The sequence below is a fragment of the Schistocerca gregaria genome, chromosome 3 (assembly GCF_023897955.1).
Source record: "Schistocerca gregaria isolate iqSchGreg1 chromosome 3, iqSchGreg1.2, whole genome shotgun sequence".
In the NCBI taxonomy this organism is placed as follows: domain Eukaryota; kingdom Metazoa; phylum Arthropoda; class Insecta; order Orthoptera; family Acrididae; genus Schistocerca; species Schistocerca gregaria.
This window is the reverse complement of record NC_064922.1, coordinates 909293606-909320965: the sequence shown is the minus strand read 5'-3', so window position 1 is coordinate 909320965 and position 27360 is coordinate 909293606. Positions and strand designations below refer to the sequence as shown.

Sequence of the window (27360 nt, the reverse complement as noted above, 5' to 3'; positions counted from 1 at the left end):
CGCCCCAGAATGCACCATTTGTCATATGATACCACTAAACAAAATATTAGTCGCCATCTTCAAACAACATTGGTCGGTTAGGAGCACCATGTTGTTGTGGTCTTCAGTCCAGAGACTGGTTTGATGCTATTCTACCCTGTGCCTCTTCATCTCCGAGTAACTACTGGAACCTCCAACCTTCTGAACCTGGTTACTATATTCATGTGATGGTCTCCCTCTACGCTTTTTATACGCCTTATTTCCCACCAGTACTAAATTAGTATTCCGTTGACGCCTCAGAATCTGTCCTGTCAACCTATCCCTTCTTCTAGTCAGGTTGTGCCACAAATTTTTCATCCCCATTCCGTTTAGTATTTCCTCATAGTTACGTGATCTACCATCTAAATTTCAGCATTCTTCTGTGGCACCACATTTCAAAAACTCCTATTCTTGTCTTGTCTAAACTGCTTATCGTCCATGTTTCAGTTTCATTCATGGCTACACCCGATACAAATAATTTCAGAAAAGACTTGCAGACACAATCTATATACGATGTTAACCCATTTATCTTCTTCAGAAATGATTTTCTTGGCATTGCGAGTCTACATTTTATATCCTCTCTACTTCGGCCATCAATAGTTATTTTCCTGCCTAAGTAGCAAAAAATATCTACTAGTTTAAGTGTCTCGATTGCTACAATAATTCCCTCAGCATCATCTTGTTTCACTCGACTACATTGCACTGTCCTTGTTTTTGCTTTTGTTGATGTTCATCTTATATCCTCCTTTAAAGACCCTGTCAGAAAAAAAATGGTTCAATTGGCTCTGAGCACTATGGGACTTAACTGCTGTGGTCATCAGTCCCCTAGAACTTAGAACTACTTAAACCTAACTAACCTGAAGACATCACACACATCCATGCTCGAGGGAGGATTCGAACCTGCGACCGTTGCGTCGCGCGGTTCCAGACTGAAGCACCTAGAACCGCTCGGACACCCTGGCCGGCCAAGACACTGTCCATTTCGTTCACGTGTTCTTCTGAGTCCGTTGCTCTCTCTGACAGAATTACAGGGTAATCGTCGGACCTCAAAATTTTTATTTATCCTTCCTGGACTTTAATCCTACTCCAATTTCTTCTTTGGTTTCATTTACTCCTTGCTCACTTTATAGATAGAATAACATCGGGGATGGGCTACAGTCCCTTCTCACTCGCTTCTCAACTACTGCTTCCCTTTCGTACCCCTCGACTGTTATGAGGGCTCTATGGTTTCTGTACAAGACGTAAATAGCCTTCCGATCTCTGTGCCATGCTACCTTCAGTGTTTCAAAGATGGTGCAAAACTGACACCGGGGGCTCATGTGAACCTCCACGACTGATGCAAGTCATGGCAGTAAAGAGCTGGGTATGTGACAGTCGGTTGTATACAATCGGTGCAATGAGATTAATCGACGTGGAGACCTGATCCTGCTCTCAGTCATTCAGGCTACCTTGAACATGTTCCAGAATGTTTATTTCAACATTATCGGCGACCAAGTGTTGCCTCTCCCATATTTTAATGAGTATGCTGGGGATACTCCAGTCTCAAACGCTGACAAAAGCCGCGTTCAGAGGGCTGCTCGCGCATGTTCCTGGTTTGATGAACACTCAGATCCCTATCGCATCTCGAGTGGTACGCTAAATCACCCGATCTTAATTCCATAGACAACGTCTGTAACACTGGGTGGAACAATCATTATTACTGTATTTTGTCAGCTCTATCGAATCTAATAATCGATGGGTGGCTTCAGCAGCATATGGTATACCCGAGGAAACACTTGAGCCCTCTTCCTCGCCGAACTGAGGCTATTAAGAAGCTAGAGGCTTTGCTATGCGTTACTAGCGCGATGTCTTCTGGCGGGGGGCGAATAATTTTTATCTAGACAATTTATTTTTACCACTGTAACCCAGTTTCCGTGTTTGAAATGTACTGTATAACACCTTGTGCTCAAATGTTTTTCGTATATTTACAAAAGAGGAGGAGGAGAAGAAGATTAGTATTTAACGCCCCTTCGACAACGAGGTCATTAGATACGGAGGCCAAGCTCGGATTAAGAAAGGATGGCGATGGAAATAGGCCTTATCTTTCAAAGAAATCATCCCGGCATTTGCCTGAAGCTGAGTAGGGAAATCACGGAAAAACTAATTCAGGATGGCCGGAGGAGAGTTTCAATCACCGTCCCCCATATGCGAGAAATTGTACTAACCACTGCGCCATCTCACTTGGTTTATTTACAAAAGAAAGCAATAATTTGCTAAATTCGATGTTTTCGATGAAGATCGATAGCGAGAATCGATTGTGGAGCTTGCGGTAAACAGTGACTGTGTAGTGTGGAGTGTTGCGTAGTTCGGTGGATTATCTTTCCGCACTTCTGTCGTGAAGCTTTTGCCACTAGATGATTGTAGTTTGCCTGTCATCTTCCAACATGCTCCTTATTATTTTTGGCGCATGGCGGCAACACCTCAGTAATCTAGTCACAAGGGAACAGTCGGCAGTGTAACAAGTGAGAAGTAACGAAGTAGCTCTCATACGTGAATATTTTTGTAAATTATTGCTCTTTGGAAACCGATAAATATGCAGAATTTGTATTTTGGTAACCTAGAGACGATAATTCATGGTTGTCCTAATCGGGTTCCTTTCATTCCCAATTCGTGATTTCCGCATTAAACTATGAACAGCTTCTATATTAAAGATTTAAATTTTTAGTAAAGGATTTGAGCTGACCGTGAACTGTAATTAATTATTGTATGTAATTAATATCAGCAAGCTTAGAACTTTTATATTAGAGATGAGGAACGGCGCGGTGCATGATTCCAATGTTGCGGGTTGCATACTTCGCAAACGAAGGCGCCGCTGTTACGTCAGTGCTAAGGGCCTCCTTCACTCCCGCTGTAGTTGAGTAAGGCGAGTCTGAGAACTGTGGAGCTGCTGCCGCTCCATCGTCCACGCATTCTCTCTTACTGAAGCATGCAGGGGTCTAAGCGCAGTCGCGACGTACTCTTAATGCTGAAGATATATACACGAGTTGCTCCTGTAAAATAGCACCGACAACGAGAAATGACTGACTGTCGGAATCAGATGGCCTAACGAAGCTGTGCATTATGTGTCCGTGAAAGTTGGAAGACGAAAATTAATGTATACAGTGTACACAACTGCTAATTCAATCCGTTAGAGGAGCAGTGGTTTTTGGAAAAAGTTTCATGATGTAGCCCATGCTTCACACGTAAAACAAACTTTGTCACATGTAAGCAAAATTTTTCTATTATTGTTTATTCCACTTTCGCCATGACATAATACATGTGCTGCATCAAACGGAAACTGGTCACAGAATAAAGTCTCCACTATCCTGAGACCGAAGAGAGGGCTATTTCTGTAATCATTTGGCCAGGACAACTTGCGTTTATGGGTTAGTACTGAGTTATGTAGCTTAGTCTAACAAGCGTTTCTGTAAATTTTTCGAAGACCATTATAAATACATTTTAATAATTAGCACAATTTAGAGACTGGACTTCATTGGCATCCCATGTCTTCTGTTCCTGTTGTTACAGACTCGGTAACGTCTCGAAAGCATGTGTTTGTCAACGTAATTGATAGATTTTCTCTGAATAGATATTAACTGTTAAAATAAAATTACACACACGCACACACACACACACACACACACACACACACACATGTCAGAACTCCATTCACAGATAACCGATTACTCATTATACTGACACACTGATCAGCCAGAACATTGTGGTTACGGATCTTATATCAATATAAACCCATGCAAACGATAGTAACGACACATCGCGAGCAATATCTGCAACTCAGGTACAAGCATGGTGCATGTAGTGTCAGTGAGTATCGCGTCCGTGTGTAGAATGGGGAAGGAGCGCTATCTGAGTTTGACAGAGGGCAGAGTGTGATGGCCCGGAGTCTCAGCACGAGCATTTCGGAAAATGCACGACTTTTCGGGTCTTTGAGGAGTTCTGAATTGGCTGTCTTCGATATGTGACCAAACCAGGTCCAGAAGTTATGGGGGTGGTCGGCCATCCCGTGTTGGAAGTCGTAGGATCGCCAGACTGGTAAAACAGGACAGGCGGCGACTGTGGCGGAACTAACATCGGACTTTAATGCCAGGCAGAGTACTAGTGTGTCTCGTCAAACAGTGCAGCGAACACTCCTAAGTACGGGCCTCTGCAGGCGACGACCCATGCACGTGCCAATGTTGACACCAGGACATCGACAACTAAGACCGAAATGAGATCGTGACAAATCGCACTGGACTTTGGCGCAGTGCATGCTCTGAAGAACCCCTATACCTTCCTCGTCGTGCCGATGGGATGGCTCGAATCCGTCGGATTCCAGGGGAAGAGCTCCTTAACAACTGTACTGTGGTAAGGAAACAAGCTGGCAGTAGCTCCAGTACGTCCTGGGCAACATTTACGTGGGCGTACATGGGTCTTGCGGAGTTCGTGCAAGGCACCATGATGGCCGAGGAGTATCGTACAGTGGTTGCAGACCACGTACACTCCTGCGTGATGATCATGTTTCCCTACGGCAGTGGCATTTTTCACCAAGATAATGCGCAATGTCATAAGGTCAAGTGTGCGATGGAGTGCTTCGAGGGACTCAGAGGCGAGTTTCAATTGTTCAATCAATGTGCTGGCCGCCCAGCTCGCCAGATCTGAACCCGATAGAACATATCTAAGGATGTTATTGAACGTGGCGTCAGAGCTCATAGCCCCCCTTCCCCCCCCCCCCTCCCAACCTCCTCGAAATTAACGGAAATTACTGGCCTTGTGTGTGCAGGTGCGGTGCCAGCTTCCTCCAGCGACCTATCAACGCTTCATTGCTTCTAGGCCACGACGTGTCGCCACAGTGGACATACCGGCTATTAGGTAGGTGGGCACAGTGTTCTCACTGATTGGGATATAGCAGTAATTATTTAATAGTTGCTTATGTAATTTAGACAGGTCGGATATTTTATGACATTTCAAAACTTGAAAATGGCTCTGAAGCCATTATTGTGATTGTATGAAATAAATAAATAGTAATTTACAGTGTAATGGCGGAAATTCCTTTCAAAACAGTTGTGTAGTAGTAGGAATGCCACGAGTTGGCTGTTATACTTGCAAACCCGTCTGCTCAGTCTCGTTTCTAAGCGAGTCGAGTCCACTTGTACCCGACAAGAAACTCAGGTGGCGAGAGGACTGCGGTGGACACTCGCGAGTCGACTCTAGGAGCACATCGAGGTGGCGAGTTCGGAGATGAACGAATGAAGAGAGCTCATTTCTGATCTTTACTTTACATGCTACATGTAATTTCCCTGACTGACTCATATACGGTATTTCCTTAGCAGCAAATATAATAAACGTTTTTAAAGTAACAGTTTAAAGTGCCACACAGCCCTACCAGACAGCAGCGTGTGTTAAAGCACCACTTCTGAGACGTCCCCAGATCGCATCGGCTCGGCGCATTAACGGCGAGGATCGATGTGCCGAAAGCCTGGATGTGGTTTTTAAGTGGTCTCTCACATCTCAGTAGGTGAATACCGGGCTAGTACCCAAATGCCGCCTAAGTTATTTTTTTTAAAATTGGCTTTCAGGACGTGCCCATAAAGCCACTGCAACAGTGGAATCTCATTTATGACGGTAGGATCGTGTGGACGACACAACATTAGTCCCAAACGAAAAAAAACTCCGACCCGGCGCAGGAATTGAACCTGGAACCTTCCGCCTAGCAATCCTCCGCCCTGACTGCGCAGCTACCGAGGCAAATATCTTCAGTTGCCCGATTTGCAAACATTCAGAAAACTTTCGGTCTCTTCACGTGACTAGCACTACATGCAGACAGTTGAGATCCACATACTCGGTCTCGGTAACGTAAAGGGTTGGCAACCCGAAGGACATCGGGCCACCCTTTAAACTAAACGTGCCAGATCTATTAATAATCATCCCACTCCTGCGCTGATGTGGCGCAAAGGCACAAGAAAAAGTAGGACAGTTTAAAGTATCATTCAGGGTTCCAGGAGTATATACGCAAACATCGAATTGCGGAGTTAGGGACCGGACTACTTTGTTGTCATTCACATAAAAGAGTGATGACCATATATTCCATATTTCCCATTTTTTTTCAAGTGGGACATTGCACACAATTTTTCAAGTAGTAGTTAAAGTGAAGGCCCTCCCCCATATCTGTCTGGCTAACGCGGCTGACTGCCATGCGGAGGACCCGGATTCGATTCCCGGTACCGCCAGGGATTTTTCCTTGGCGGGAAGACTGGAACGGGGTGCACTCAGCCTCGTGAACTCAACTGACTGCTTGAGCGAGTCGTAGCAGCTGTGAAAGTTGCGCGCTGACCACACGTCCGTCCACACCACATCAAATGACGTCATTAGCGGAGGACGACAAGACGGTCGGTAGACTGTGGAGGCAGTTTACATTTTCCTTATAGTCATGAATTACCTTTCTGTCGATTTTCAATATCGTTTGTGTGAAAATACGTTCGTAGCAATTATTTCTAAATTTGAAGCAAGTAGCGATTCAATCCTCTATTCAGTGGACAAATGCTACCCGACTACAGTTTTATTTGTAACTCTTGGATGACAGTAGTAAACAGCGCTATATTCAGTTTTTCAGCTGCTGCGCACTTATTTTCCGGTTCATTTAGCTTTCCGAGATTTCCTACAGATGTCTGATTACGGATTAGGGCTTCCAAAGATACGATAGTAGGTTATGAATCAGTCAGTTCATTTAACTTTCTTGCAGGTTTATGATGCAAAAATAATAACATACCTTGTTAGTATAATATAAATAGTTAGGGTTCTTTATTTGTGTACATATGGCAACTTTTAGCTGGTGGACACTTTTTCGGGAAATCTAAAATCAAATCTTCAAAAGTGTGTGAATTCCTAGGGGACCAAACTGCTGAGATCATCGGTCCCTAGACTTACACACTGCTTAAACTAACTCATACTAAGAGCAACACAGACAGCCGTGCCCGAGGGAGGACTTGAACCTCCGACGGAACTGCCGCGCAATCCGTGACATGGCGCCTCACACCGCCAGGCCATTCAGCGCGGCAAATCTAAAATCGTTTCGCGTTTTGTGTGAACACATTAAAATTGAAATACACATGCACACTCTCCAGCTGTAGTAATCCCAATAACGTTTTCCCCCTAACATGTGACAGCCTGGAACGGTAGACAGTACGTGGCTCTTCTTGTATACTACAATCTTGTTGTGTCAGGTCGTAGCATTGGTAATGAAAGTGGAACCGCTCAAATGGTGCTACAGGTACCAGAAATAAGGAAACGCTGTTTTACACGAGGTTAGTTCAAAAAGAAACGTTCGATGAGGAACTACACGAAGTTACTGATGCACTGTTACAAATTAATTTTCCATAATCACCCTGGTTGTTTAAGCAGTTCTTCCATCGGTAATTCAACATGTAATAAATCTAGTTCCAGGTCAAAACAACAGCCACCGGAAAATTGGTATCGGTTTTGAAGTGACGACCAGCCAGGTGATTTTTCAACGGTCCGAAGAGATGCAATTCGCTTGGTGCGAGATCCGGCGTGTATGGAGGGTGTTCCAATACATGAAGTCGGAAATGCCGGACCAAATTACGCTTAACCGAGACCAATTCGGTCGGACATTGTAGTTCAACAACAAGACTCCCTTTGTTTCCTCCTAGTTCTTTTCTGCTGTCGTTGCGCCGCTGGACAACAGCTGGCAAATTTCACCGTTACTACAAGGGCGAGGGAGTCAAGTAGAACCACAAGCTGCGTGTCGCAAAAGACTGTCCACAACTTTCTTCTCGGATACCTTTGTTTTGTACTTCACTGCCAAATGTGTTTATGTTAACTATCATTCCTGTCTTTATGTTATAAATAAGCCGGTTTGCATGCGACAGTACACGCTAACTAATGTGTTCCAAAAGAACGTGGATAAAAACAGAACGTTTCCGGGGCTCATATCTTGGGTTCTGTGGATGAAAGAAAGGTATTTTCAAGTGTTCTGGATACCTTTAGGGCTGGGGAACATTTGTATGCCCAATATAAGAATCGTCTTCATGTAATTACACTACATTACAGGGTCGAAGTTTGAATATTACTCACTTCCTCCAGCTTAGGCAAATGGATCAAATAGGTTGGTTCTTTTTGCGTTACACATGGTCTGCGGCGCGCATTAAGAGGTTCATGCACGCACCATTTCGTTCCTGGGAGGTTTATGAGAAAACCCGAAATCATGGTTTTTGAGTACCAAAACCGAGATGTGGATTCCAAGACGGCTATGCACAGCAAATGGCAACAATTTTTAAAATATGTTCCCAAAATCCCGATCTCGAATAACCATGAACATTTTCTTGATATTTTTATCTGTTTCCTAGATACAGAATTTGAAAATTATCCTACTTGTTTACGTAAAACACGCACGTAAAATCCAATGTGTGGCGAAAACGTAGTTTATAAAATGACGCAGCACGGAGAAATATGCAAGTGCCTCCGTTATTATCACAAGCGTTCTGGTAATGCCTTGTTGTTGTAGTGCAGAAGCACAGTCAGAATTTTTATGGACATAAAATCCGGTCTAGGATGTAAAATTCATAGATTTGCGTTATTTAGATTTCACTCAAGGAATCAGTCAAAATTTTACTGACGCATGAAGTTCTTTTCATATGAGTGACACGCTCCGCTGTAGCAGAGAAAAGAAGGGAACCAGCGGAAATATGCTGTTATCGGAGCACAGAAAAGGCGAATATGCTCTGTTTGTTTAAAGACTAACTGAAAAGTGTGGTACCAGCTACCTCGTTCTAGCTTGCTCAGCACCTTTAAAATTTTCCAAAAATTTTTGCCCGCTCTTTTTTCATGCTGAGAGAGAAGCAAACAGTTCGAGATAGAAAAGTAATAAAAGTAAGTAGACACAGACCGTGGTTGCGGTATAGAAAGAGCGACGGAGACAATCGCAGTTTGAGAGAAAGAAAGGGACACGGTGGCAGAGGAAGATAGTTGAGACTGACAGGAAAATGGTAAAGGAGGCAGTCCCAGTGTGAGAGCAAAAAGAAAAGGAGGAAGTGGAAATGGGTGAGAGCTGGTGATAATGAGAACAACAACGAGGAAGAGACAGACAGGGATAGTGACAAGAGACAGCAGAGTCTGACAGGAAGTTTCGACAGCCACTTGCTTCATTTAGATCTTTCATAGCATTTGTGGGTTACTGATTTATTCCGAAATACTTTACAGCTTTACGTTCAATCTGATTACAATATGATCAGTGACAATAGTTTAATACACGTAAAATTAAAGTTGATTAAGGTTGACACGAATTATTTAAAAATTGTTTGAACTAAACTAAACTAACTAAACTCCGCTATATTATCTTTTGTCTGTGAGGTACTGGATGGGCTAAACAAAAGGTTTCGAACGCTTGGCGTATTTTTTGATTTAACTAAGGCATTTGATTGTGTTAATCACAAAATATTGCTCCAGCAGTTGGACCATTACGGAATACGGGGAGTAGCTCACAATTGGTGCACCTCTTACTTGAGCAACAGGCAGCAAAAGGTCATTACTCACAATGTTGATAACGGCTGTGATGTGAGGCCTGAGTGGGGCACTGCCAAGTGGGGGGGGGGGGGGGGGGGGGGGGAGGGTGCCCCAGGGATTAGTGTTGGGGCCGCTCCGGTTCCTTATTTATATAAATGATATGCCCTCTAGTATTGCGGGTAACTCTAAAATATTTCTGTTTGATGATTACACTAGCTTGGTAGTAAAGGATGTTGTGTGTAACATTGGCTCGGTTTCAAATAGTGCAGTACATGACCTAAGTTCATGGCCTCTAGGAAATAAACTAACGATAAATCACAGTAAGACTCAGTTTTACAGTTTCTAACACACAATTCAACAAAACATGATTTTTTAATTTCACAGAACGGGCATATGATTAGTGAAACTGAACAGTTCAAATTTCTAGGTGTTCAGATAGATAATAAGCTGTCGTGGAAAGCCCACGTTCAGGATCTTGTTCAAAGACTTAATACTGCTATTTTTACTATTCGAAGGGTATCAGAAGTGAGTGATCATTCGACACGAATTGCTTATTTTGTTCGCTTATGTCGTATGGTATTATATTTTGGGGTAACTCTTCCCATTCTAAAAGGATATTTTTGGGTCAGAAACGGGCGGTTCGGGCAATAAGTGGTGTAAGTTCACGAACCTCTTGTCGACCCCTGTTCGTGAGTCTGGGTATTTTGACATTGGCCTCTCAATTCCTTACTGTCATTTTTTGTTAACAATATTACCTTGTAGCCAAGAATAAGCAGCTTTCAGTCGGTTAATGCTCGGCAGAAATAAAACCTGCATTCGGATCGGACTTCCTTAATTCTTGTGCAGAAAGGTGTGCAGTATACTGCTGCATCCATTTTCAATATGCTACCACTCGAATTCAAAAATCTTTAGCAGTAATCCACGCGCTTTCAAATCGAAATTGAAGACTTTCCTCATGGATCACTCCTATTCTGCCGAGGACTTCCTTGAAAAATTAAGCTGATTCTTATTGAATTGTTGCCTGCGTTTACTTAAGCTTATGGACTGCCTTTTTAAGGGTTCATGAAGATTTATTTTTATCTGTTATTACTTTTATGTTGTAATTTTATGTACTGACGCGTTCCATGACCTTGGAGATTTGCTTCTCAATTTGGTCCTATGGAACTTGACGTGTAAATAAAAAATAAAAAAAAGGCCCAATGGTACCGACCGACCGCCGTACCATCCTCAGCCCACAGGCGTCACTGGTTGCGGATAGGGAACGGCATGTGTTCAGCACACCGCTCTCCCCGCCGTATATGTAGTAGCTCCTCAGTTTGCCTCACAAGCGCTGAGTGCACCCCGATTGCCAACAGCGCGCGGCAGACCGGATGGTCACACATCCAAGTGCTAGCCCAGCCCGACAGCGCTTCGGTGATCTGACGGGCCGTTGCTAAAAATTGTTTAAACGACCTAGTAACCACCGACTGGACACTGGACGCGGACGAGGAACGGGGCAGTGAACTCGAGGTCAGCTGCATTATGCTTGTGACGCGCTGGGCGTTAAGTGGGGCTACGCACCTGCTTGGCGACGCGCTTGGTGTGCAGTTCGCCGATGCCCGCCTCGGACACGTTGGAGGTGAGGTCGCCGAGCGGCGCGTACTCCTGCGAGAAGACGTAGAAGCCGGCCGTCTCGAAGGCGACGTCGTATGTGGTGATGACGTTGCGGTGCGCCGACAGGTGCAGCCCGTAGTGGAACTCGCGGAAGAAGTCGCGCAGCGCGGTGTACGGCTTGGGCAGCGCCTTCAGCACCATCTCGGTGTCGGTGGCGCGGTGCTCCACCAGCAGGATCTTGCCGAACCAGCCCTCGCCCACGATCTGCAGGATGTCGAACTCCTCCGCCAGGCTCACCTGCAACAGCGCAGCGCCGGAGGGCACTTGCCTAAGTGCTCCCTTCTAGCAGCAACGAAAGGCAACTAAAAATCAGAAAAAAGGAGCAGATTATTCCTGTTTCAAGAAGTTAGTCTTGTTCTTGTGCTGTGACTATCTTGCTAATTCAAAGAGAGTGCTTGTTAGGCCCCAAACCAGAGATGTACACATTCCGCTCTTAACCAGCCCGTACATGACTTCACTCCCCAACTCAAGCAGGCTAAACGAGTCTTGCCTGCCTGCCCGTCTTCCAACCGTGCTAGGCTACGTAGCAGTTTAACTGTATTATGATAGGGTTCGCAAGTTGATGGAAAGTCTTTTTTTACACACGACGAGACTTAACGAAGTAGGTATTAGTTTTGGGTCATTGCAAGGCCGAAAATAATGGATTTTCCTTGTCCTTTATTTTCTTTTCGGCGTGTTTCAGGCTTATTTATTCATTTCTGTGTGAATGGTTTTCACTGCTACTTCAGCGTCTTTCAACTAGTACAGGGTATTCTCTTTTGCGTTAGCAGAAGAACCAACACCGTGTTACGAATGGAGGCCGAAATGCACGCATTTTAGCTCACGCAGGCTGGCGTGAAGAGGGAAGAACTCTACTGACGTGAGGTCTGGAACTTGACAAGGAATGAGAATTCAGAAAGCGGACGTAATTAGTTTGATACTAAACTTTAAACCATTAATGGGGAAAGTCGCTCTTGGCGGTACATGATTCACAGTATTACCTGTTCAGAATACATACTTGAAGTAATTACAGTAACTGAATATGGCGCCTTGCTAGGTCTTAGCAAATGGCGTAGCTGAAGGTTATGCTAAACTATCGTCTCTGTAAATGAGAGCGTATGTAAACAGTGAACCATCGCTAGCAAAGTCGGCTGTACAACTGCGGCGAGTGCTAGGGAGTCTCTCTAGACTAGACCTGCCGTGTGGCGGCGCTCGGTCTGCAATCACTGATAGTGGCGACACGCGGGTCCGACGTATACTAACGGACCGCGGCCGATTTAAAGGCTACCACCCAGCAAGTGTGGTGTCTGGAAGTGACACCTCATTCTCAATTCTAACACCATCAGGTCACTTCTAGTACATGTTTTCTGTAGTAAGCAGATCAATCTCTTAAAGTCAAGAAGATCCTGTACACCTGAGAACTGAAGCTGTCTGTTATACTGCATTGCCAACTACAGTAAAGTTTTAGAACACCAGTTTCTCTGTAATCTTAGAATTTTCCAGCTAAATAAGATCCCTGTGATATCAGTTTCAATTACTTTTCCAGGATTTGTTTTGCGGGTTCGCTTTCATTCAGATGGTCCAAATGGCTTTGAGCTCTATGGGACTCAACTTCTGAGGTCATCAGTCCCCTAGAACTTAGAATCACTTTAACGTAACTAACCTGAGGACATCACACACATCCATGCCTGAGGCAGGATTCGAACCTGCGACCGCAGCGGACGCGCGGTTCCAGACTGTAGCGCCTAGAACCCATCGGCCACCATGGCCGGCGCTGAGTTCATTCTGAGTCGTCAGTATAGTTCATTCTAAATTCCGCAAATGCATTTTCACAAACACGAACTAAGATTTCTCCAGGTTTTTAATATCCACTGACCACATGTTTTTTTCTTATTTCAGTCAACGTTTGCCCTAAATTTATGATACCTATCTACTGTGGCCTCAAGTCCTTAGCACACATTTCCACACTTGCCAGCCACTAAGTCTTTCTCTACTTTCAAAATATTTATGGAGTGAGGAAACTCCTAGTCAAATTTACAAACATTTCGTAACATATTCGAGGTTCCTGAATGAGTGTTTAGTAACTTTCTAGACAGTTTGTATTGCGAGACACCTAGCAAATTACAATTAAAATCTTCTGGGTTGTTAGGCCGCGTCATATTTCCTTCTAAAATAATCGAAGTTTCGACCTCTTTGCTGGAAGCTGCTTCAAGATGTCTTCCTGAAGAAGATCCATCAGAGGGAAAGAAACATCAATTATTTTAGAAGGAAATAACGACCCAGAAGATTTTAACTTCAGTGACAACGGCCACGAAAGCCTGCAGACTTACCTACCGAATTATCTGGAGCTGCCTTATTAACATCTGACAACTTTTCCCACTCTATACTTGGGCTTTGTTTACTGATCGGTATATATTCTCCTGCGCTTAATTTCTCCTCAATCGCTTTTCAGCTGGATTTACTCATTTTCCTGCTCCCACCGATATCATAAAATGAGCTGCAGTGAAACTACATTCGCAAACTATGTCTGACTAATCACGTTGGATTGATGGCGCAACCTGTTGTCAGGTGCAGCAAGCTGAACAGGTCTCGCGAAGCTTGCCAGGCTTGCAGAAACCCAAGCTGGGCCGCTCTAACCACTGCGGTTCAGTACACACGTACTCTCGTTTCTCCGCTGCGGCAAACTGAGCCGCTCTAATGGTTGCGTCGGAGGTAGGAGCAGGCAGGGTGGAAGGAGTATTTGTACATTGTTCTATCCTGATCCCGCTCCAGCTACTGTCGGGTCTGGGTGCTAACAAATTCTCTCCGTTTGGCTCGGTCCTCCCACCACTTTTCTTCCTCCTGTTTTCCACCGGTTCTTGGGCTCCCTCTAGGTCTTTTTCCATCCATCTTAAGTTCTTCCATAAGTTTGGGGAGTCTCTGCCCACGCATCCTCTTAACATGTCCGTGCCATCTTAATCTCTTTTTATCGATTTCTTCTCTCATACTTTCTTGTTTAAGGTCCTTTCTAATATCTACAGCCCTTACTTTGTTCATTCTTGTTTTTTCCCTTAACTACTCTGGGAAATTTCATCTCCTCTGCTTTCAGTCTGCTCCAGTCCCCTTCTGTCATTGTTCATGTTTCTCCTCCATAGGTCACAATAGGGAAGTAATACCTCTTATACATAAGGATTTTTTACTTTTTCTGAAACTTCCTTATTCCAAGTCATATGTTTTATTGTTTGGGAGAAATTTCCTCCCTTCTGTAGCCTCCTAATAATGTCGTTTGTTACTCTTCCATCACTAGGTATTTCACTCCCTAGATAAGTGAAACTCTCTACCACTTTAAAGGATTCTCCATTCAAAGTAACATTCCCGTTGATCTGTTTGTCTCTTCCAAATACCATTATTTCACTCTTATCATTATTTATTTTTAATCCATACATTTTCATTATTTCCTTCCACACGTCAAGTCGTAACTGTAAATCTACCTCTTTATCGCCCCATGTTACCTTATAATCTGCAAAAACCATCATTTTGTCTTTTTCTGTTACTATACCTTTAACTGCCCTATTCATTCCCCCCATCGAAACATTGAAAAGTGCAAGAGATGGAACAGTTCCTTTCTTAAGTCCTTGCCTTATTTCGAAGTATTCAGAGTTCCCCTGTGCTGCTCTAATTCTACAATTGTGTCCTCTGTATATTGGCTTTATTGCATTAATGTATCCATCTTCTTTGCCTATCTTCTTCATTTCTTCCCAGAGTCTTTCCCTTTTAACTGAGTCATATGCCTTTTCCATGTCTATAAAAACCGTTATTAGCCTTTTGTCATACTCCCAACTTGTTTCTATCAGTAGATGGACAGAAAATATCAGGTCAATCGTGCTTCTTCCTTTCCTAAACCCATGCTGTTCTCCACTCAGCTCCTTTTCTACCTTTTCAGTTATTCGATTTAGTAACCTTTTCAGTTATTCGATATAGTAAAATATATAGTAAAATAAAAGATATAGTAAAATTCTTTCAAAAATCTTGGCTGTATGAATCATAAAGGTTGTACATCTCTGCCCTAATTTGGACTGAACTCAACATTATCTGAACACATTGTTCGTGTTTTTTGAGAAGATCTGGCTTTAATTTTCATATGAGTTTACTGACAATGACAATCTGGAATTGAAAGATTTTTTGTAGCTATGATTATGCACAACGGGCAGTCTATACTCTGACCGTCCTACATCTCATTGACACGTAAAGCGATGAACTTAATTGGTACCTTCGAAACGAATACTTTCATATTTATGTTTGTTTGTGTGCTTGCCGTTTCTTGTTGCAAACATACACTCCCGGAAATTGAAATAAGAACACCGTGAATTCATTGTCCCAGGAAGGGGAAACTTTATTGACACATTCCTGGGGTCAGATACATCACATGATCACACTGACATAACCACAGGCACATAGACACAGGCAACAGAGCATGCACAATGTCGGCATTAGTACAGTGTATATCCACCTTTCGCAGCAATGCAGGCTGCTATTCTCCCATGGAGACGATCGTAGAGATGCTGCATGTAGTCCTGTGGAACGGCTTGCCATGCCATTTCCACCTGGCGCCTCAGTTGGACCAGCGTTCGTGCTGGACGTGCAGACCGCGTGAGACGACACTTGATCCAGTCCCAAACATGCTCAATGGGGGACAGATCCGGAGATCTTGCTGGCCAGGGTAGTTGACTTACACCTTCTAGAGCACGTTGGGTGGCACGGGGTACATGCGGACGTGCTTTGTGCTGTTGGAACAGCAAGTTCCCTTGCCGGTCTAGGAATGGTAGAACGATGGGTTCGATGACGGTTTGGATGTACCGTGCACTATTCAATGTCCCCTCGACGATCACCAGAGGTGTACGGCCAGTGTAGGAGATCGCTCCCCACACCATGATGCCGGGTGTTGGCCCTGTGTGCTTCGGTCGTATGCAGTCCTGATTGTGGCGCTCACCTGCACGGCGCCAAACACGCATACGACCATCATTGGCACCAAGGCAGAAGCGACTATCATCGCTGAAGACGACACGTCTCCATTCGTCCCTCCATTCACGCCTGTCGCGACACCACTGGAGGCGGGCTGCACGATGTTGAGGCGTGAGCGGAAGACGGCCTAACGGTGTGCGGGACCGTAGCCCAGCTTCATGGAGACGGTTGCGAATGGTCCTCGCCGATACCCCAGGAGCAACAGTGTCCCTAATTTGCTGGGAAGTGGCGGTGCGGTCCCCTACGTGACTGCGTAGGATCCTACGGTCTTGGCGTGCATCCGTGCGTCGCTGCGGTCCGCTCCCAGGTCGACGGGCACGTGCACCTTCCGCCGACCACTGGCGACAACATCGATGTACTGTGGAGACCTCATGCCCCACGTGTTGAGCAATTCGGCGGTACGTCCACCCGGCCTCCCGCATGCCCACTATACGCCCTCGCTCATAGTCCGTCAACTGCACATACGGTTCACGTCCACGCTGTCGCGGCATGCCACCAGTGTTAAAGACTGCGATGGAGCTCCGTATGCCACGGCAAACTGGCTGACACTGACGGCGGCGGTGCACAAATGCTGCGCAGCTAGCGTCATTCGACGGCCAACACCGCGGTTCCTGGTGTGTCCGCTGTGCCGTGCGTGTGATCATTGCTTGTACAGCCCTCTCGCAGTGTCCGGAGCAAGTAAGGTGGGTCTGACACACCGGTGTCAATGTGTTCTTTTTTCCATTTCCAGGAGTGTAATTATGTACGTGGCTACAAGTTTAAAGTGCATAATGTATGATCATATGTTAATAAAGCCCTCACTACATGAAATTATTCATTAAATATTGTCACCAAACCGTTGGGAAAACACATACAGAGATATTGAAAGATGTGGCGAAGAAAAGTCAGAAGAAGCAATGATGTCCGTGAATACGCTCCGAATTGGTAGTCGGCTATTACACCAGTTGTGATTCGAGTATAGGATTTCCGAAAACCACCTAATTGCAGTTTCATTACCATGATGCATATAACACCGTAGCTGTAGTTTTCATCGATATTTAATTCAAAGAAATAGGATTTTTAACAAAAGCTAAATAACACACAAAACGTTGATTAGTTATGCAACATACCGCCGTGATGCAACTAGAATCGATCTTTAATGACTGCGCATTCGTCTCGCGAGAAAATAAGCCATTTACGTCCTCCTACTAAATAATCGAAATATACGTATGAAAAGTAAAGATTTTTGTTTCCAACCCCACAGTCCGTCTAATGCACGTGGCATATGTTTTCTCTCGACCCCCGCCGGCCCCTCACCAGCCAAATTTTGTGGTTGTTCATACAAAGACTTTTACCTACATTTCCCCAACGGAAGCAGAAGTCACATTGCCAGATCAACGTCACGGAATAAAACAAATCGATGCATACATGGCGTGGATCCAAACAAATTCCTGCTTCAGGCGCGTTGATAATGTGGGGACATCTCTGCTTCAATGGACATTTTCGTCTGCTGAAGCGATAAAAAGACTGAAGGAAGTTGTTTATCATGCTTACAGCCACTTTTCAAGTTTCGCGGATTAGATACACGTAATTATAGGCCTTCATGGCTGACACCAATCTGTTACAAAATTACGAAACGTACACACATCAAAAAAGTTTTACATCACCTCGGTTCCGAGAGTTCCGGAACCTGTACAGAAAACTAGAACAGAGATCAACAAAAACATCTTTTACGCCCTTTTTATTGATCACGAAAATTGTAAGGTGTCAGGCAAATCCAACACCTTCCATGAAAACCCTGACATAATAAGCAAATCCAGTAGTATGTCACATAGCTCCGAATAAATCGTGACATTAAATTAAGCAAAGTAATACGAGTAACGAGTGAGCAAATGGAATACCACAGACTAACACAAGAATGCCTAAATGCATGTTGTACCTTCCCATCGTGAGGCAGACGCAGTTCCGAGGGGAGAAACGAGGACAGAAGCCGAGAGCAGAACCGAGTTAAGCTAGAAGGCCCTACGATAACGGACGGAGTGGACACCCACGTCGCTAGCCTACCGCTAAGTCTACCACCCGCACGTTTTAGCGTGAGGTAAAGCGTCTCAGGTACGTCAAGGACCACCCCCCAGCCCATGTTAAAAGCTAGAGCCCTCCAGAAAAACAGTATAGATCTTACGATAACACAAAAAGGGCCACTACCACCCGCAAGTTTTAGCGTGAGACTTTTTCGTGTCTCAGGTACGTCAAGGACCACCCCCCAGCCCATGTTAAAAGATAGAGCCCTCAAAAAGAAAAGTATAGATCTTACGATAACGCTAACAGGACCACACCACCCGCACGTTTTAGCGTGAGACTTTTTAGCGTCTCTGTTACGTTGCAAACTTTAAAAACATTGCCCCACCACGAAAAATATAACGTTTCTCATTGGATAGACAGAATTTTTGTAGGCGGAGCTTAAGGTTAACATTGAGACCCTGACTGGTCAGATGAAAACATAGCCAGATAGTTTTTTTAAACCAACTTCGGTAAATTGTAGTAAGGAGAAGGGAGAGAAGGAGTTAGTTCCGAGACGGCGAGCTGGATGGCTGGTGCGCCGGCCGCTGTCGCCCTGCCACTGCCTAAACACCGACAAGGTAATGAACGCACGCGATGCCGCATTTTTGAGCGCATAAGGCTTCACTCAGAACTGCAGAAGTCTCATCTGTTACACCCCTTTTTTGCATAATAGTAGTGTCGATCGTTAATTAAAACTCATGGTGTTCACTTTGCCACTTGTAGAACAGATCTGAAACGCGATGATTTTTCTTTTATTTAGTTATTGAGAAGCCACATCAGCCACTGTAATTTACGACAGGTTAGATAAGTAATTAAAGATAATTGAGGGTCACTGTAGACCATTTTGATAGTTTTCTCTTTTGTGAAACTTAATTTAAACATAGATTATAGATGCGATAAGGCATAGGTCATCCTTCGATACATTGTAGAACTTGGAAAACCACTCAGGGAATATTCGTTCACATTTTTGTTGAACGCAGTTGGTTTTTACCATCCTGTATTGAAACATTTCCTTTTATCTATATTGCGATTTATAAACTTTGTTTTGAGAGTAGAATAAAATTTCCAATGGTAAACTTAACTGCTTTTTCGACGTTATTTTACCAGCTAACTAAAAATAGGAAAGCCTTGAACCCTTTCCATAAATTTAGTTAGTATTAAGATTCTTTTACAGGGAGTGCAGTGGAGCTGACGCTGAGATCATTTAGTATTTGGTTATATCATCGCTAGTCTCACTGAACTCTTCTGAATTCTACATGTCATGTGTGGTCTGGCGTCTCCTTACCAGCAACAGGTCCCAGGTTCAAACTAGTAAATTCCCTAAAAAACACGCTCAGATCGTCGTTGCGCGAAAGTGGTAGGGAGACACGATATAGTACAAACAGACACCACCATGAATGTTTAGAAAATCACACATTGCATGTTGTACCATCGTGCATCGAGACCTTCTGAGGTGGTGGTCCCGACTGCTGTACACACCTCCATAGATGCATGTCTGTATTCGTCGTGGCATACTATTAAGAAGTTCATCGTATCACTGTTGGTCCAGGTTGTCCCATTCCTCAACGGCGATTCGGCGTAGATCCGTCAGAGTGATTGGTGGGTCACGTCGTCCATAAACAGCCCTTTTCAATCTATCCCAGGCATGTTCGAAAGGGATCATGTCTGGAGAACATGCTGGCCACTCTAGTCGAGCGACGTCGTTATCTTGAAGGAAGTCATTCACAAGATGTGCACGATGGGGCGCAAATTGTCGTCCATGAAGAACAATGCCTGGCCAATATGCTGACGATATGGTTGCACCATCGGTCGGAGGATGGCGTTTACGTACTGTATAGCCATTACGGCGCCTTCCGTGACCACCAGCGCCGTACGTCGGCCCCACATAATGCCACCCCAAAACAGCAGGGAACCTCCACCTTGCTGCACTCGCTGGACAGTGTGTCTAAGGCGTTCAGCCTGACCGGGTTGCCTCCAAACACGTCTCCGACTATTGTCAAGTTGAAGGCATATGCGACACTCATCGGTGCCAATCCGGAGCGGTCCAATCGGCATTTTCTTGGGCCCATCTGTACCGCACTGCATGGTGTCGTGGTTGCAAAGATGGACCTCGCCGTGGACATCGGGAGTGAAGTTGCGCATCATGCAGCCTATTGTGCACAGTCTGAGTGGTAAGACAACGTCCTGTGGCTGCACGAAAAGCATTATTCGACGTGATGTCTACATCTACATTTATACTCCGCAAGCCACCCGACGGTGTGTGGCGGAGGGCACTTTACGTGCCACTGTCATTACCTCCCTTTTCTGTTCCAGTATGGTTCGCTGGTTCCTCCGAGCCATAATCCGTAGGTAGCGGTCATCCACTGCAGTGGTAGTAGCCCTTGGGCGGCCTGATCGAAGAGTGCCATAGACAGTTCCTGTCTCTCTGTATCTCCTCCATGTCGAACAACAACGCTTTGGTTCATCCCGAGACACCTGCACACTTCCACTGCTGAGAGCCCTTCCGGGCACAAAGCAACAATGCGGACGCGATCGAACCGCGGTACTGACCGTCTAGGCATGGATGAACTACAGACAACACGAGCCGTGTGCCTCCTTCCTGGTGGAATGACTGGAAGTGATCGGCTGTCGGAACGCCTCCGTCTAATAGGCGCTGCTCATACGTGGTTGTTTAAATCTTTGGGCAGGTTTAGTGACATCTCTGAACAGTCAGAGAGACTGTGTCTGTGATGCAAAATCCACAGTCAACGTCTATCTTCAGTAGTTCTGAGAACCGGGGTAATGAAAACATTTTTTTGATGTGTGTATTTTTTTCTCGTACAGAAGGTGGAACGAATCTACTAAAGAGATGGCACACACTACACTTGTCCGCCCTCTCTGCTGTGTTTCTGCTCTGTAAGAGCTCTCTACCATATAAAACTGACGGACGCCATTGAAAATATTCAAGGAAGGGCAGCTTGTTTAATATTATCACGAAATAGGGCAGACAGTATCACGAATATTATTTGTGAGTGAGACGGTAATCATAAAAACAAAGGCGTTTGCCGTTGCGGCGCTATCGTTTCACGTAATTTAAATTACCAACTTTCTCCTCTGAATGCCAAAAGACTTTGCTGACATCCACCTACATGTGGAGAAATGACTCTCGTGAAAAAATAAGAGCTCCGCACTGTCGTTTCTGAACGAGTGTTGGACCAGAATTGTTAGTGATTCCAGTTTTTCATTGCAGATAGAACTCAACACATCGTTCTTAACGGAAAAAGTTCAACAGATGTAAAGGTGGTCTCGGAATTACCTGCAAGGGATTTTGATGGGACAATTAACGTTTACAATATGAACCCCAAATCCACCGACAAAATTACTGACACTCAATAATTAACAAGTTATAAATGATTGTGTTCCCTTTTACGTTATGAAACTGATGTGACTCTGTTAATACTATAACATGCACATGGATAGAGAGCAGTGTATTAAAATGACAGACATATAAGTCTTCCTCTATATTATATTGATTTACATCTCATAAGAATTGTCGCGAGTTCTGTTCTGAAGTAATAAGGTACTAGAGTAAATTTGGCTCACATATAAAGAAAGATTAGTAGCCTGAAACACAGTAAGCAATGCGCGCATCACTTTCAAACTTCCCTAATTGATCACCACAGTAAGACATAATAAAAACAAATTTTTCATATCAATTCTTATCTTGCCTTAAAAATTCACTGGATGTCTTGGATTTTGTTGCTTCGTATTTACGCATATTTCACTGTATGTCGGAATTACGCTCATTCAAACCTATGCGAGACTTTATGAATGACGCTATATATCAGTGCTGTTACAGCGCTACTACAACGACGTGGAAAAGGAAACAACATAACATTGTACACTATATTTGTAAACACAGTATGATATCAAAACTGAAAAATAAATGTTTAACAACATGAAATTAAGTAAACTGTTAAGAGATATGAAACTGTACTTTGAAAAGTGTGTTAATAAGAGCCGATGAGAACCACTAATTGATATTTAGGTTATTAATGTAATGATTTTATAATGTAATGATCCCCCCATGAACCATGGACCTTGCCGTTGGTGGAGAGGCTTGCGTGCCTCAGCGATACAGATAGCCGTACCGTAGGTGCAACCACAACGGAGGGGTATCTATTGAGAGGCCAGACAAACGTGTGGTTCCTGAAGAGGGGCAGCAGCTTTTTCAGTAAATGCAGGGGCAACAGTCTGGATGATTGACTGATCTGGCCTTGTAACAATAACCAAAATGGCCTTGCTGTGCTGGTACTGCGAACGGCTGAAAGCAAGGGTAAACTACGGCCGTAATTTTTCCCGAGGGCATGCAGCTTTACTGTATGATTAAATGATGATGTCGTAGTGTTGGGTAAAATATTCCGGAGGTAAAATAGTCCCCCATTCGGATCTCCGGGCGGGGACTACTCAGGAGGATGTCGTTATCAGGAGAAAGAAAACTGGAGTTCTACGGATCGGAGCGTGGAACGTCAGATCCCTTAATCGGGCAGGTAGGTTAGAAAATTTAAAAAGGGAAATGGATAGGTTAAAGTTAGACATAGTAGGTATTAGTGAAGTTCGGTGGCAGGAGGAACAAGACTTCTGGTCAGGTGACTACAGGGTTATAAACACAAAATCGAATAGGGATAATGCAGGAGTAGGTTTAATAATGAATATGAATATAGGAATGAGGGTAAGCTACTACAAACAGCATAGTGAACGCATTATTGTGGCCAAGATAGATACGAAGCCCACACCTACTACAGTAGTACAAGTTTATATATCAACTAGCTCTGCAGATGACGAAGAAATTGAAGAAATGTATGACCAAATAAAAGAAATTATTCAGATAGTGAAGGGAGATGAAAATTTAATAGTCATGGGTGACTGGAATTCGCTAGTAGGAAAAGGGAGAGAAGGAAACGTAGTAGGTTAATATGGACTGGGGCAAAGAAATGAAAGAGGTAGCCGCCTGGTAGAATTTTGCACAGAGCACAACTTAATCATAGGTAACACTTGGTTCAAGAATCATAAAAGAAGGCTGTATACATGGAAGAAGCCTGGAGATACTAAAAGGAATCAGACAGATTATATAATGGTAAGACAGAGATTTAGGAACCAGGTTTTAAATTGTAAGACATTTCCAGGGGCAGATGTGGACTCGGACCACAATCTGTTGGTTATGACCTGTAGATTAAAACTGAAGAAACTGCAAAAAGGTGGAAATTTAAGGAGAAGGGACATGGATAAACTAAAAGAACCAGAGGTTGTACCGAGTTTAAGGGAGAGCATAAGGGAGCAATTGACAGGAATGGGGGAAAGAAATACAGTAGAAGAAGAATTGGTAGCTTTGAGGGATGACGTAGTGAAGGCAGCAGACGATCAAGTAGGTAAGAAGACGAGGGGTAGTAGAAATCCTTGGGTAACATAAGAAATATTGAACTTAATTGAAGAAAGGAGAAAATATAAAAATGCAGTAAATGAAGCAGGCAAAAAGGAATACAAACGTCTCAAAAATGATATTGACAGTAAGTGCAAAATGGCTAAGCAGGGATGGGTAGAGGACAAATGTAAGGATGTAGAGGCTTATCTCGCTAGGGGTAAGATAGATACTGCCTACAGGAAAATTAAAGAGACCTTAGGAGATAAGAGAACCACTTGTATGAACATCAGGAGCTCAGATGGAAACCCAGTTCTAAGCAAAGAAGAGAAAGCAGGAAGGTGGAAGGGAGTATATAGAGGGTCTATACAAGGGCGATGTACTTGAGGACAATATTATGGAATTGGAAGAGGGTGTAGATGAAGATGAAATGAGAGATACGATACTGCGTGTAGAGTTTGACAGAGCACTGAAAGACCTGAGTCGAAACAAGGCCCCCGGAGTAGACAACATTCCATTGGAACTACTGACGGCCTTGGGAGAGCCAGTCCTGACAAAACTCTACCATCTGGTGAGCAGACTTCAAGAATAATATAATAATTCCAATCCCAAAGAAAGCAGGTGTTGACAGATGTGAAAATAACCGAACTATCAGTTTCATAATTTCAAAATGGTTCAAATGGCTCTGAGCACTATGGGACTCAACTGCTATGGTCATCAGTCCCCTAGAACGTAGAACTACTTAAACCTAACTAACCTAAGGACACCACACACATCCATGCCAGAGGCAGGATTCGAACCTGCGACCGTAGCAGTCGCACGGTTCCGGACTGCGCGCCTAGAACCGCGAGACCACCGCGGCCGGCGTTTAATAAGTCACAGCTGCCAAATACTAACGCGAATTCTTTACAGACGAATGGAAAAACTAGTAGAAGTCAACCTCGCGGGAGATCAGTTTGGATTCCGTAGAAATGTTAGAAAACGTGAGGCAATACTGACCCTACGACTTATCTTAGAATCTAGATTAAGGAAGGGCAAACCTACGTTTCTAGCATTTGTAGACTTAGAGAAAGCTTTTGATAATGTTGACTGGAATACTCTCTTTCAAATTCTGAAGGTGGCAGGAGTAAAATACAGGGAGCGAAAGGCTATTTACAATTTGTACAGAAACCAGATGGCACTTATAAGAGTCGAGGGACATGAGAGGGAAGCAGTGGTTGGGAAGGGAGTGAGACAGGGTTGTAGTCTCTCCCCGATGTTATTCAGTCTGTATATTGAGCAAGCAGTAAAGGAAACAAAAGAAAAATTTGGAGTAGGTATTAAAATCCATGGAGAAGAAATAAAAACTCTGAGGTTCGCCGATGACATCGTAATTCTGTCAGAGACAGGAAAGGACTTGGAAGAGCAGTTGAACGGAATGGATAGTGTCTTGAAAGGAGGATATAAAATGAACATCAACAAAAGCAAAACGCGGGTAATGGAATGTAGTCGAATTAAGTCGGGTGATGCTGAAGGAATTAGCTTAGGAAATGAGACACTTAAAGTAGTAAAGGAGTTTTGCTATTTGGGAAGCAAAATAACTGATGATGGTCGAAGAAGAGAGGATATAAAATGTAGACTGCCAACGGCAAGGAAAGCATTTCTGAAGAAGAGAAATCTGTTAACATCGAGTATAGATTTAAGTGTCATTAAGTCATTTCTGAAAGTATTTGTATGGAGTGTAGCCCTGTATGGAAGTGAAACATGGACGATTAATACACTCCTGGAAATTGAAATAAGAACACCGTGAATTCATTGTCCCAGGAAGGGGAAACTTTATTGACACATTCCTGGGGTCAGATACATCACATGATCACACTGACAGAACCACAGGCACATAGACACAGGCAACAGAGCATGCACAATGTCGGCACTAGTACAGTGTATATCCACCTTTCGCAGCAATGCAGGCTGCTATACTCCCATGGAGACGATCGTAGAGATGCTGCATGTAGTCCTGTGGAACAGCTTGCCATGCCATTTCCACCTGGCGCCTCAGTTGGACCAGCGTTCGTGCTGGACGTGCAGACCGTGTGAGACGACGCTTCATCCAGTCCCAAACATGCTCAATGGGGGACAGATCCAGAGATCGTGCTGGCCAGGGTAGTTGACTTACACCTTCTAGAGCACGTTGGGTGGCACGGGATACATTCGGACGTGCATTGTCCTGTTGGAACAGCAAGTTCCCTTGCCGGTCTAGGAATGGTAGAACGATGGCTTCTTTGACGGTTTGGATGTACTGTGCACTATTCAGTGTCCCCTCGACGATCACCAAAGGTGTACTGCCAGTGTAGGAGATCGCTCCTCACACCATGATGCCGGGTGTTGGCCCTGTGTGCCTCGGTCGTATGCAGTCCTGATTGTGGCGCTCACCTGCACGGCGCCTAACACGCATACGACCATCATTGGCACCAAGGCAGAAGCGACTCTCATCGCTGAAGACGACACGTCTCCATTCGTCCCTCCATTCACGCCTGTCGCGACACCACTGGAGGCGGGCTGTACGATGTTGGGGCGTGAGCGGAAGACGGCCTAACGGTGTGCGGGACTGTAGCCCAGCTTCATGGAGACGGTTGCGAATGGTCCTCGCCGATATCCCAGGAGCAACAGTGTCCCTAATTTGCTGGGAAGTGGCGGTGCGGTCCCCTACGGCACTGCGTAGGATCCTACGGTCTTGGCGTGCATCCGTGCGTCGCTGCGGTCCGGTCCCAGGTCGACGGGCACGTGCACCTTCCGCCGACCACTGGCGACAACATCGATGTACTGTGGAGACCTCACGCCCGACGTGTTGAGCAATTCGGCGGTACGTCCAGCCGGCCTCCCGCATGCCCACTATACGCCCTCGCTCAAAGTCCGTCAACTGCACATACGGTTCACGTCCACGCTGTCGCGGCATGCTACCAGTGTTAAAGACTGCGATGGAGCTCCGTATGCCACGGCAAACTGGCTGACACTGACGGCGGTGGTGCACAAATGCTGCGCAGCTAGCGCCATTCGACGGCCAACACCGCGGTTCCTGGTGTGTCCGCTGTGCCGTGCGTGTGATCATTGCTTGTACAGCCCTCTTGCGGTGTCCGGAGCAACTATGGTGGGTCTGACACACCGGTGTCAATGTGTTCTTTTTTCCATTTCCAGGAGTGTAGTTTGGACAAGAAGAGAACAGAAGGTTTCGAAATGTGGTGCTACAGAAGAATGTTGAAGATTAGGTGGGTAGATCACATAACTAATGAGGAAGTATTGAATAGGATTGGGGAGAAGGGAAGTTTGTGTCACAACGTGACCAGAAGAAGGGATCGGTTGGTAGGACATGTTCTGATGCATCAAGGGATCACCAATTTAGTATTGGAGGGCAGCGTAGAGGGTAAAAATCGTAGAGGGAGACCAAGAGATGACTACACTAAGCAGATTCAGAAGGATGTGGGTTGCACTGGGTACTGGGAGATGAAGAAGCTCTGGACTGAAGACCAGAATGATAGAACATCGATACTTTAGACACTAGGTGCAGTGGTTCAAGGTAAACGAAACGTTACTGAATTCACTTTTAAACATATATTAACATAATTAATACTATCATTGGTCCATATCATAACACAGTTCTAAGGGAATTACATCCATTGCCTTGCACTAGTGAAGAAGAGCTATAGGCAGTCTGAGCTAGTGCTTGGAAATGCCGTTCACATGTTCTTCCATAGAAC

General features: G+C 44.6%; 1 protein-coding gene across 1 annotated transcript in view; it reads right to left on the bottom strand.

Moving 5' to 3' along the window:
• LOC126355247 (serine/threonine-protein kinase meng-po) overlaps window positions 1–27360 on the bottom strand; it is a 385368-nt gene that overhangs the window by 188110 nt on the left and 169898 nt on the right. The window contains exon 4 of the mRNA XM_050005528.1: window positions 11116–11445. Within this exon, the coding sequence (XP_049861485.1) occupies window positions 11116–11445 (330 nt within the window). The remainder of the gene's footprint in view (window positions 1–11115; window positions 11446–27360) is intronic.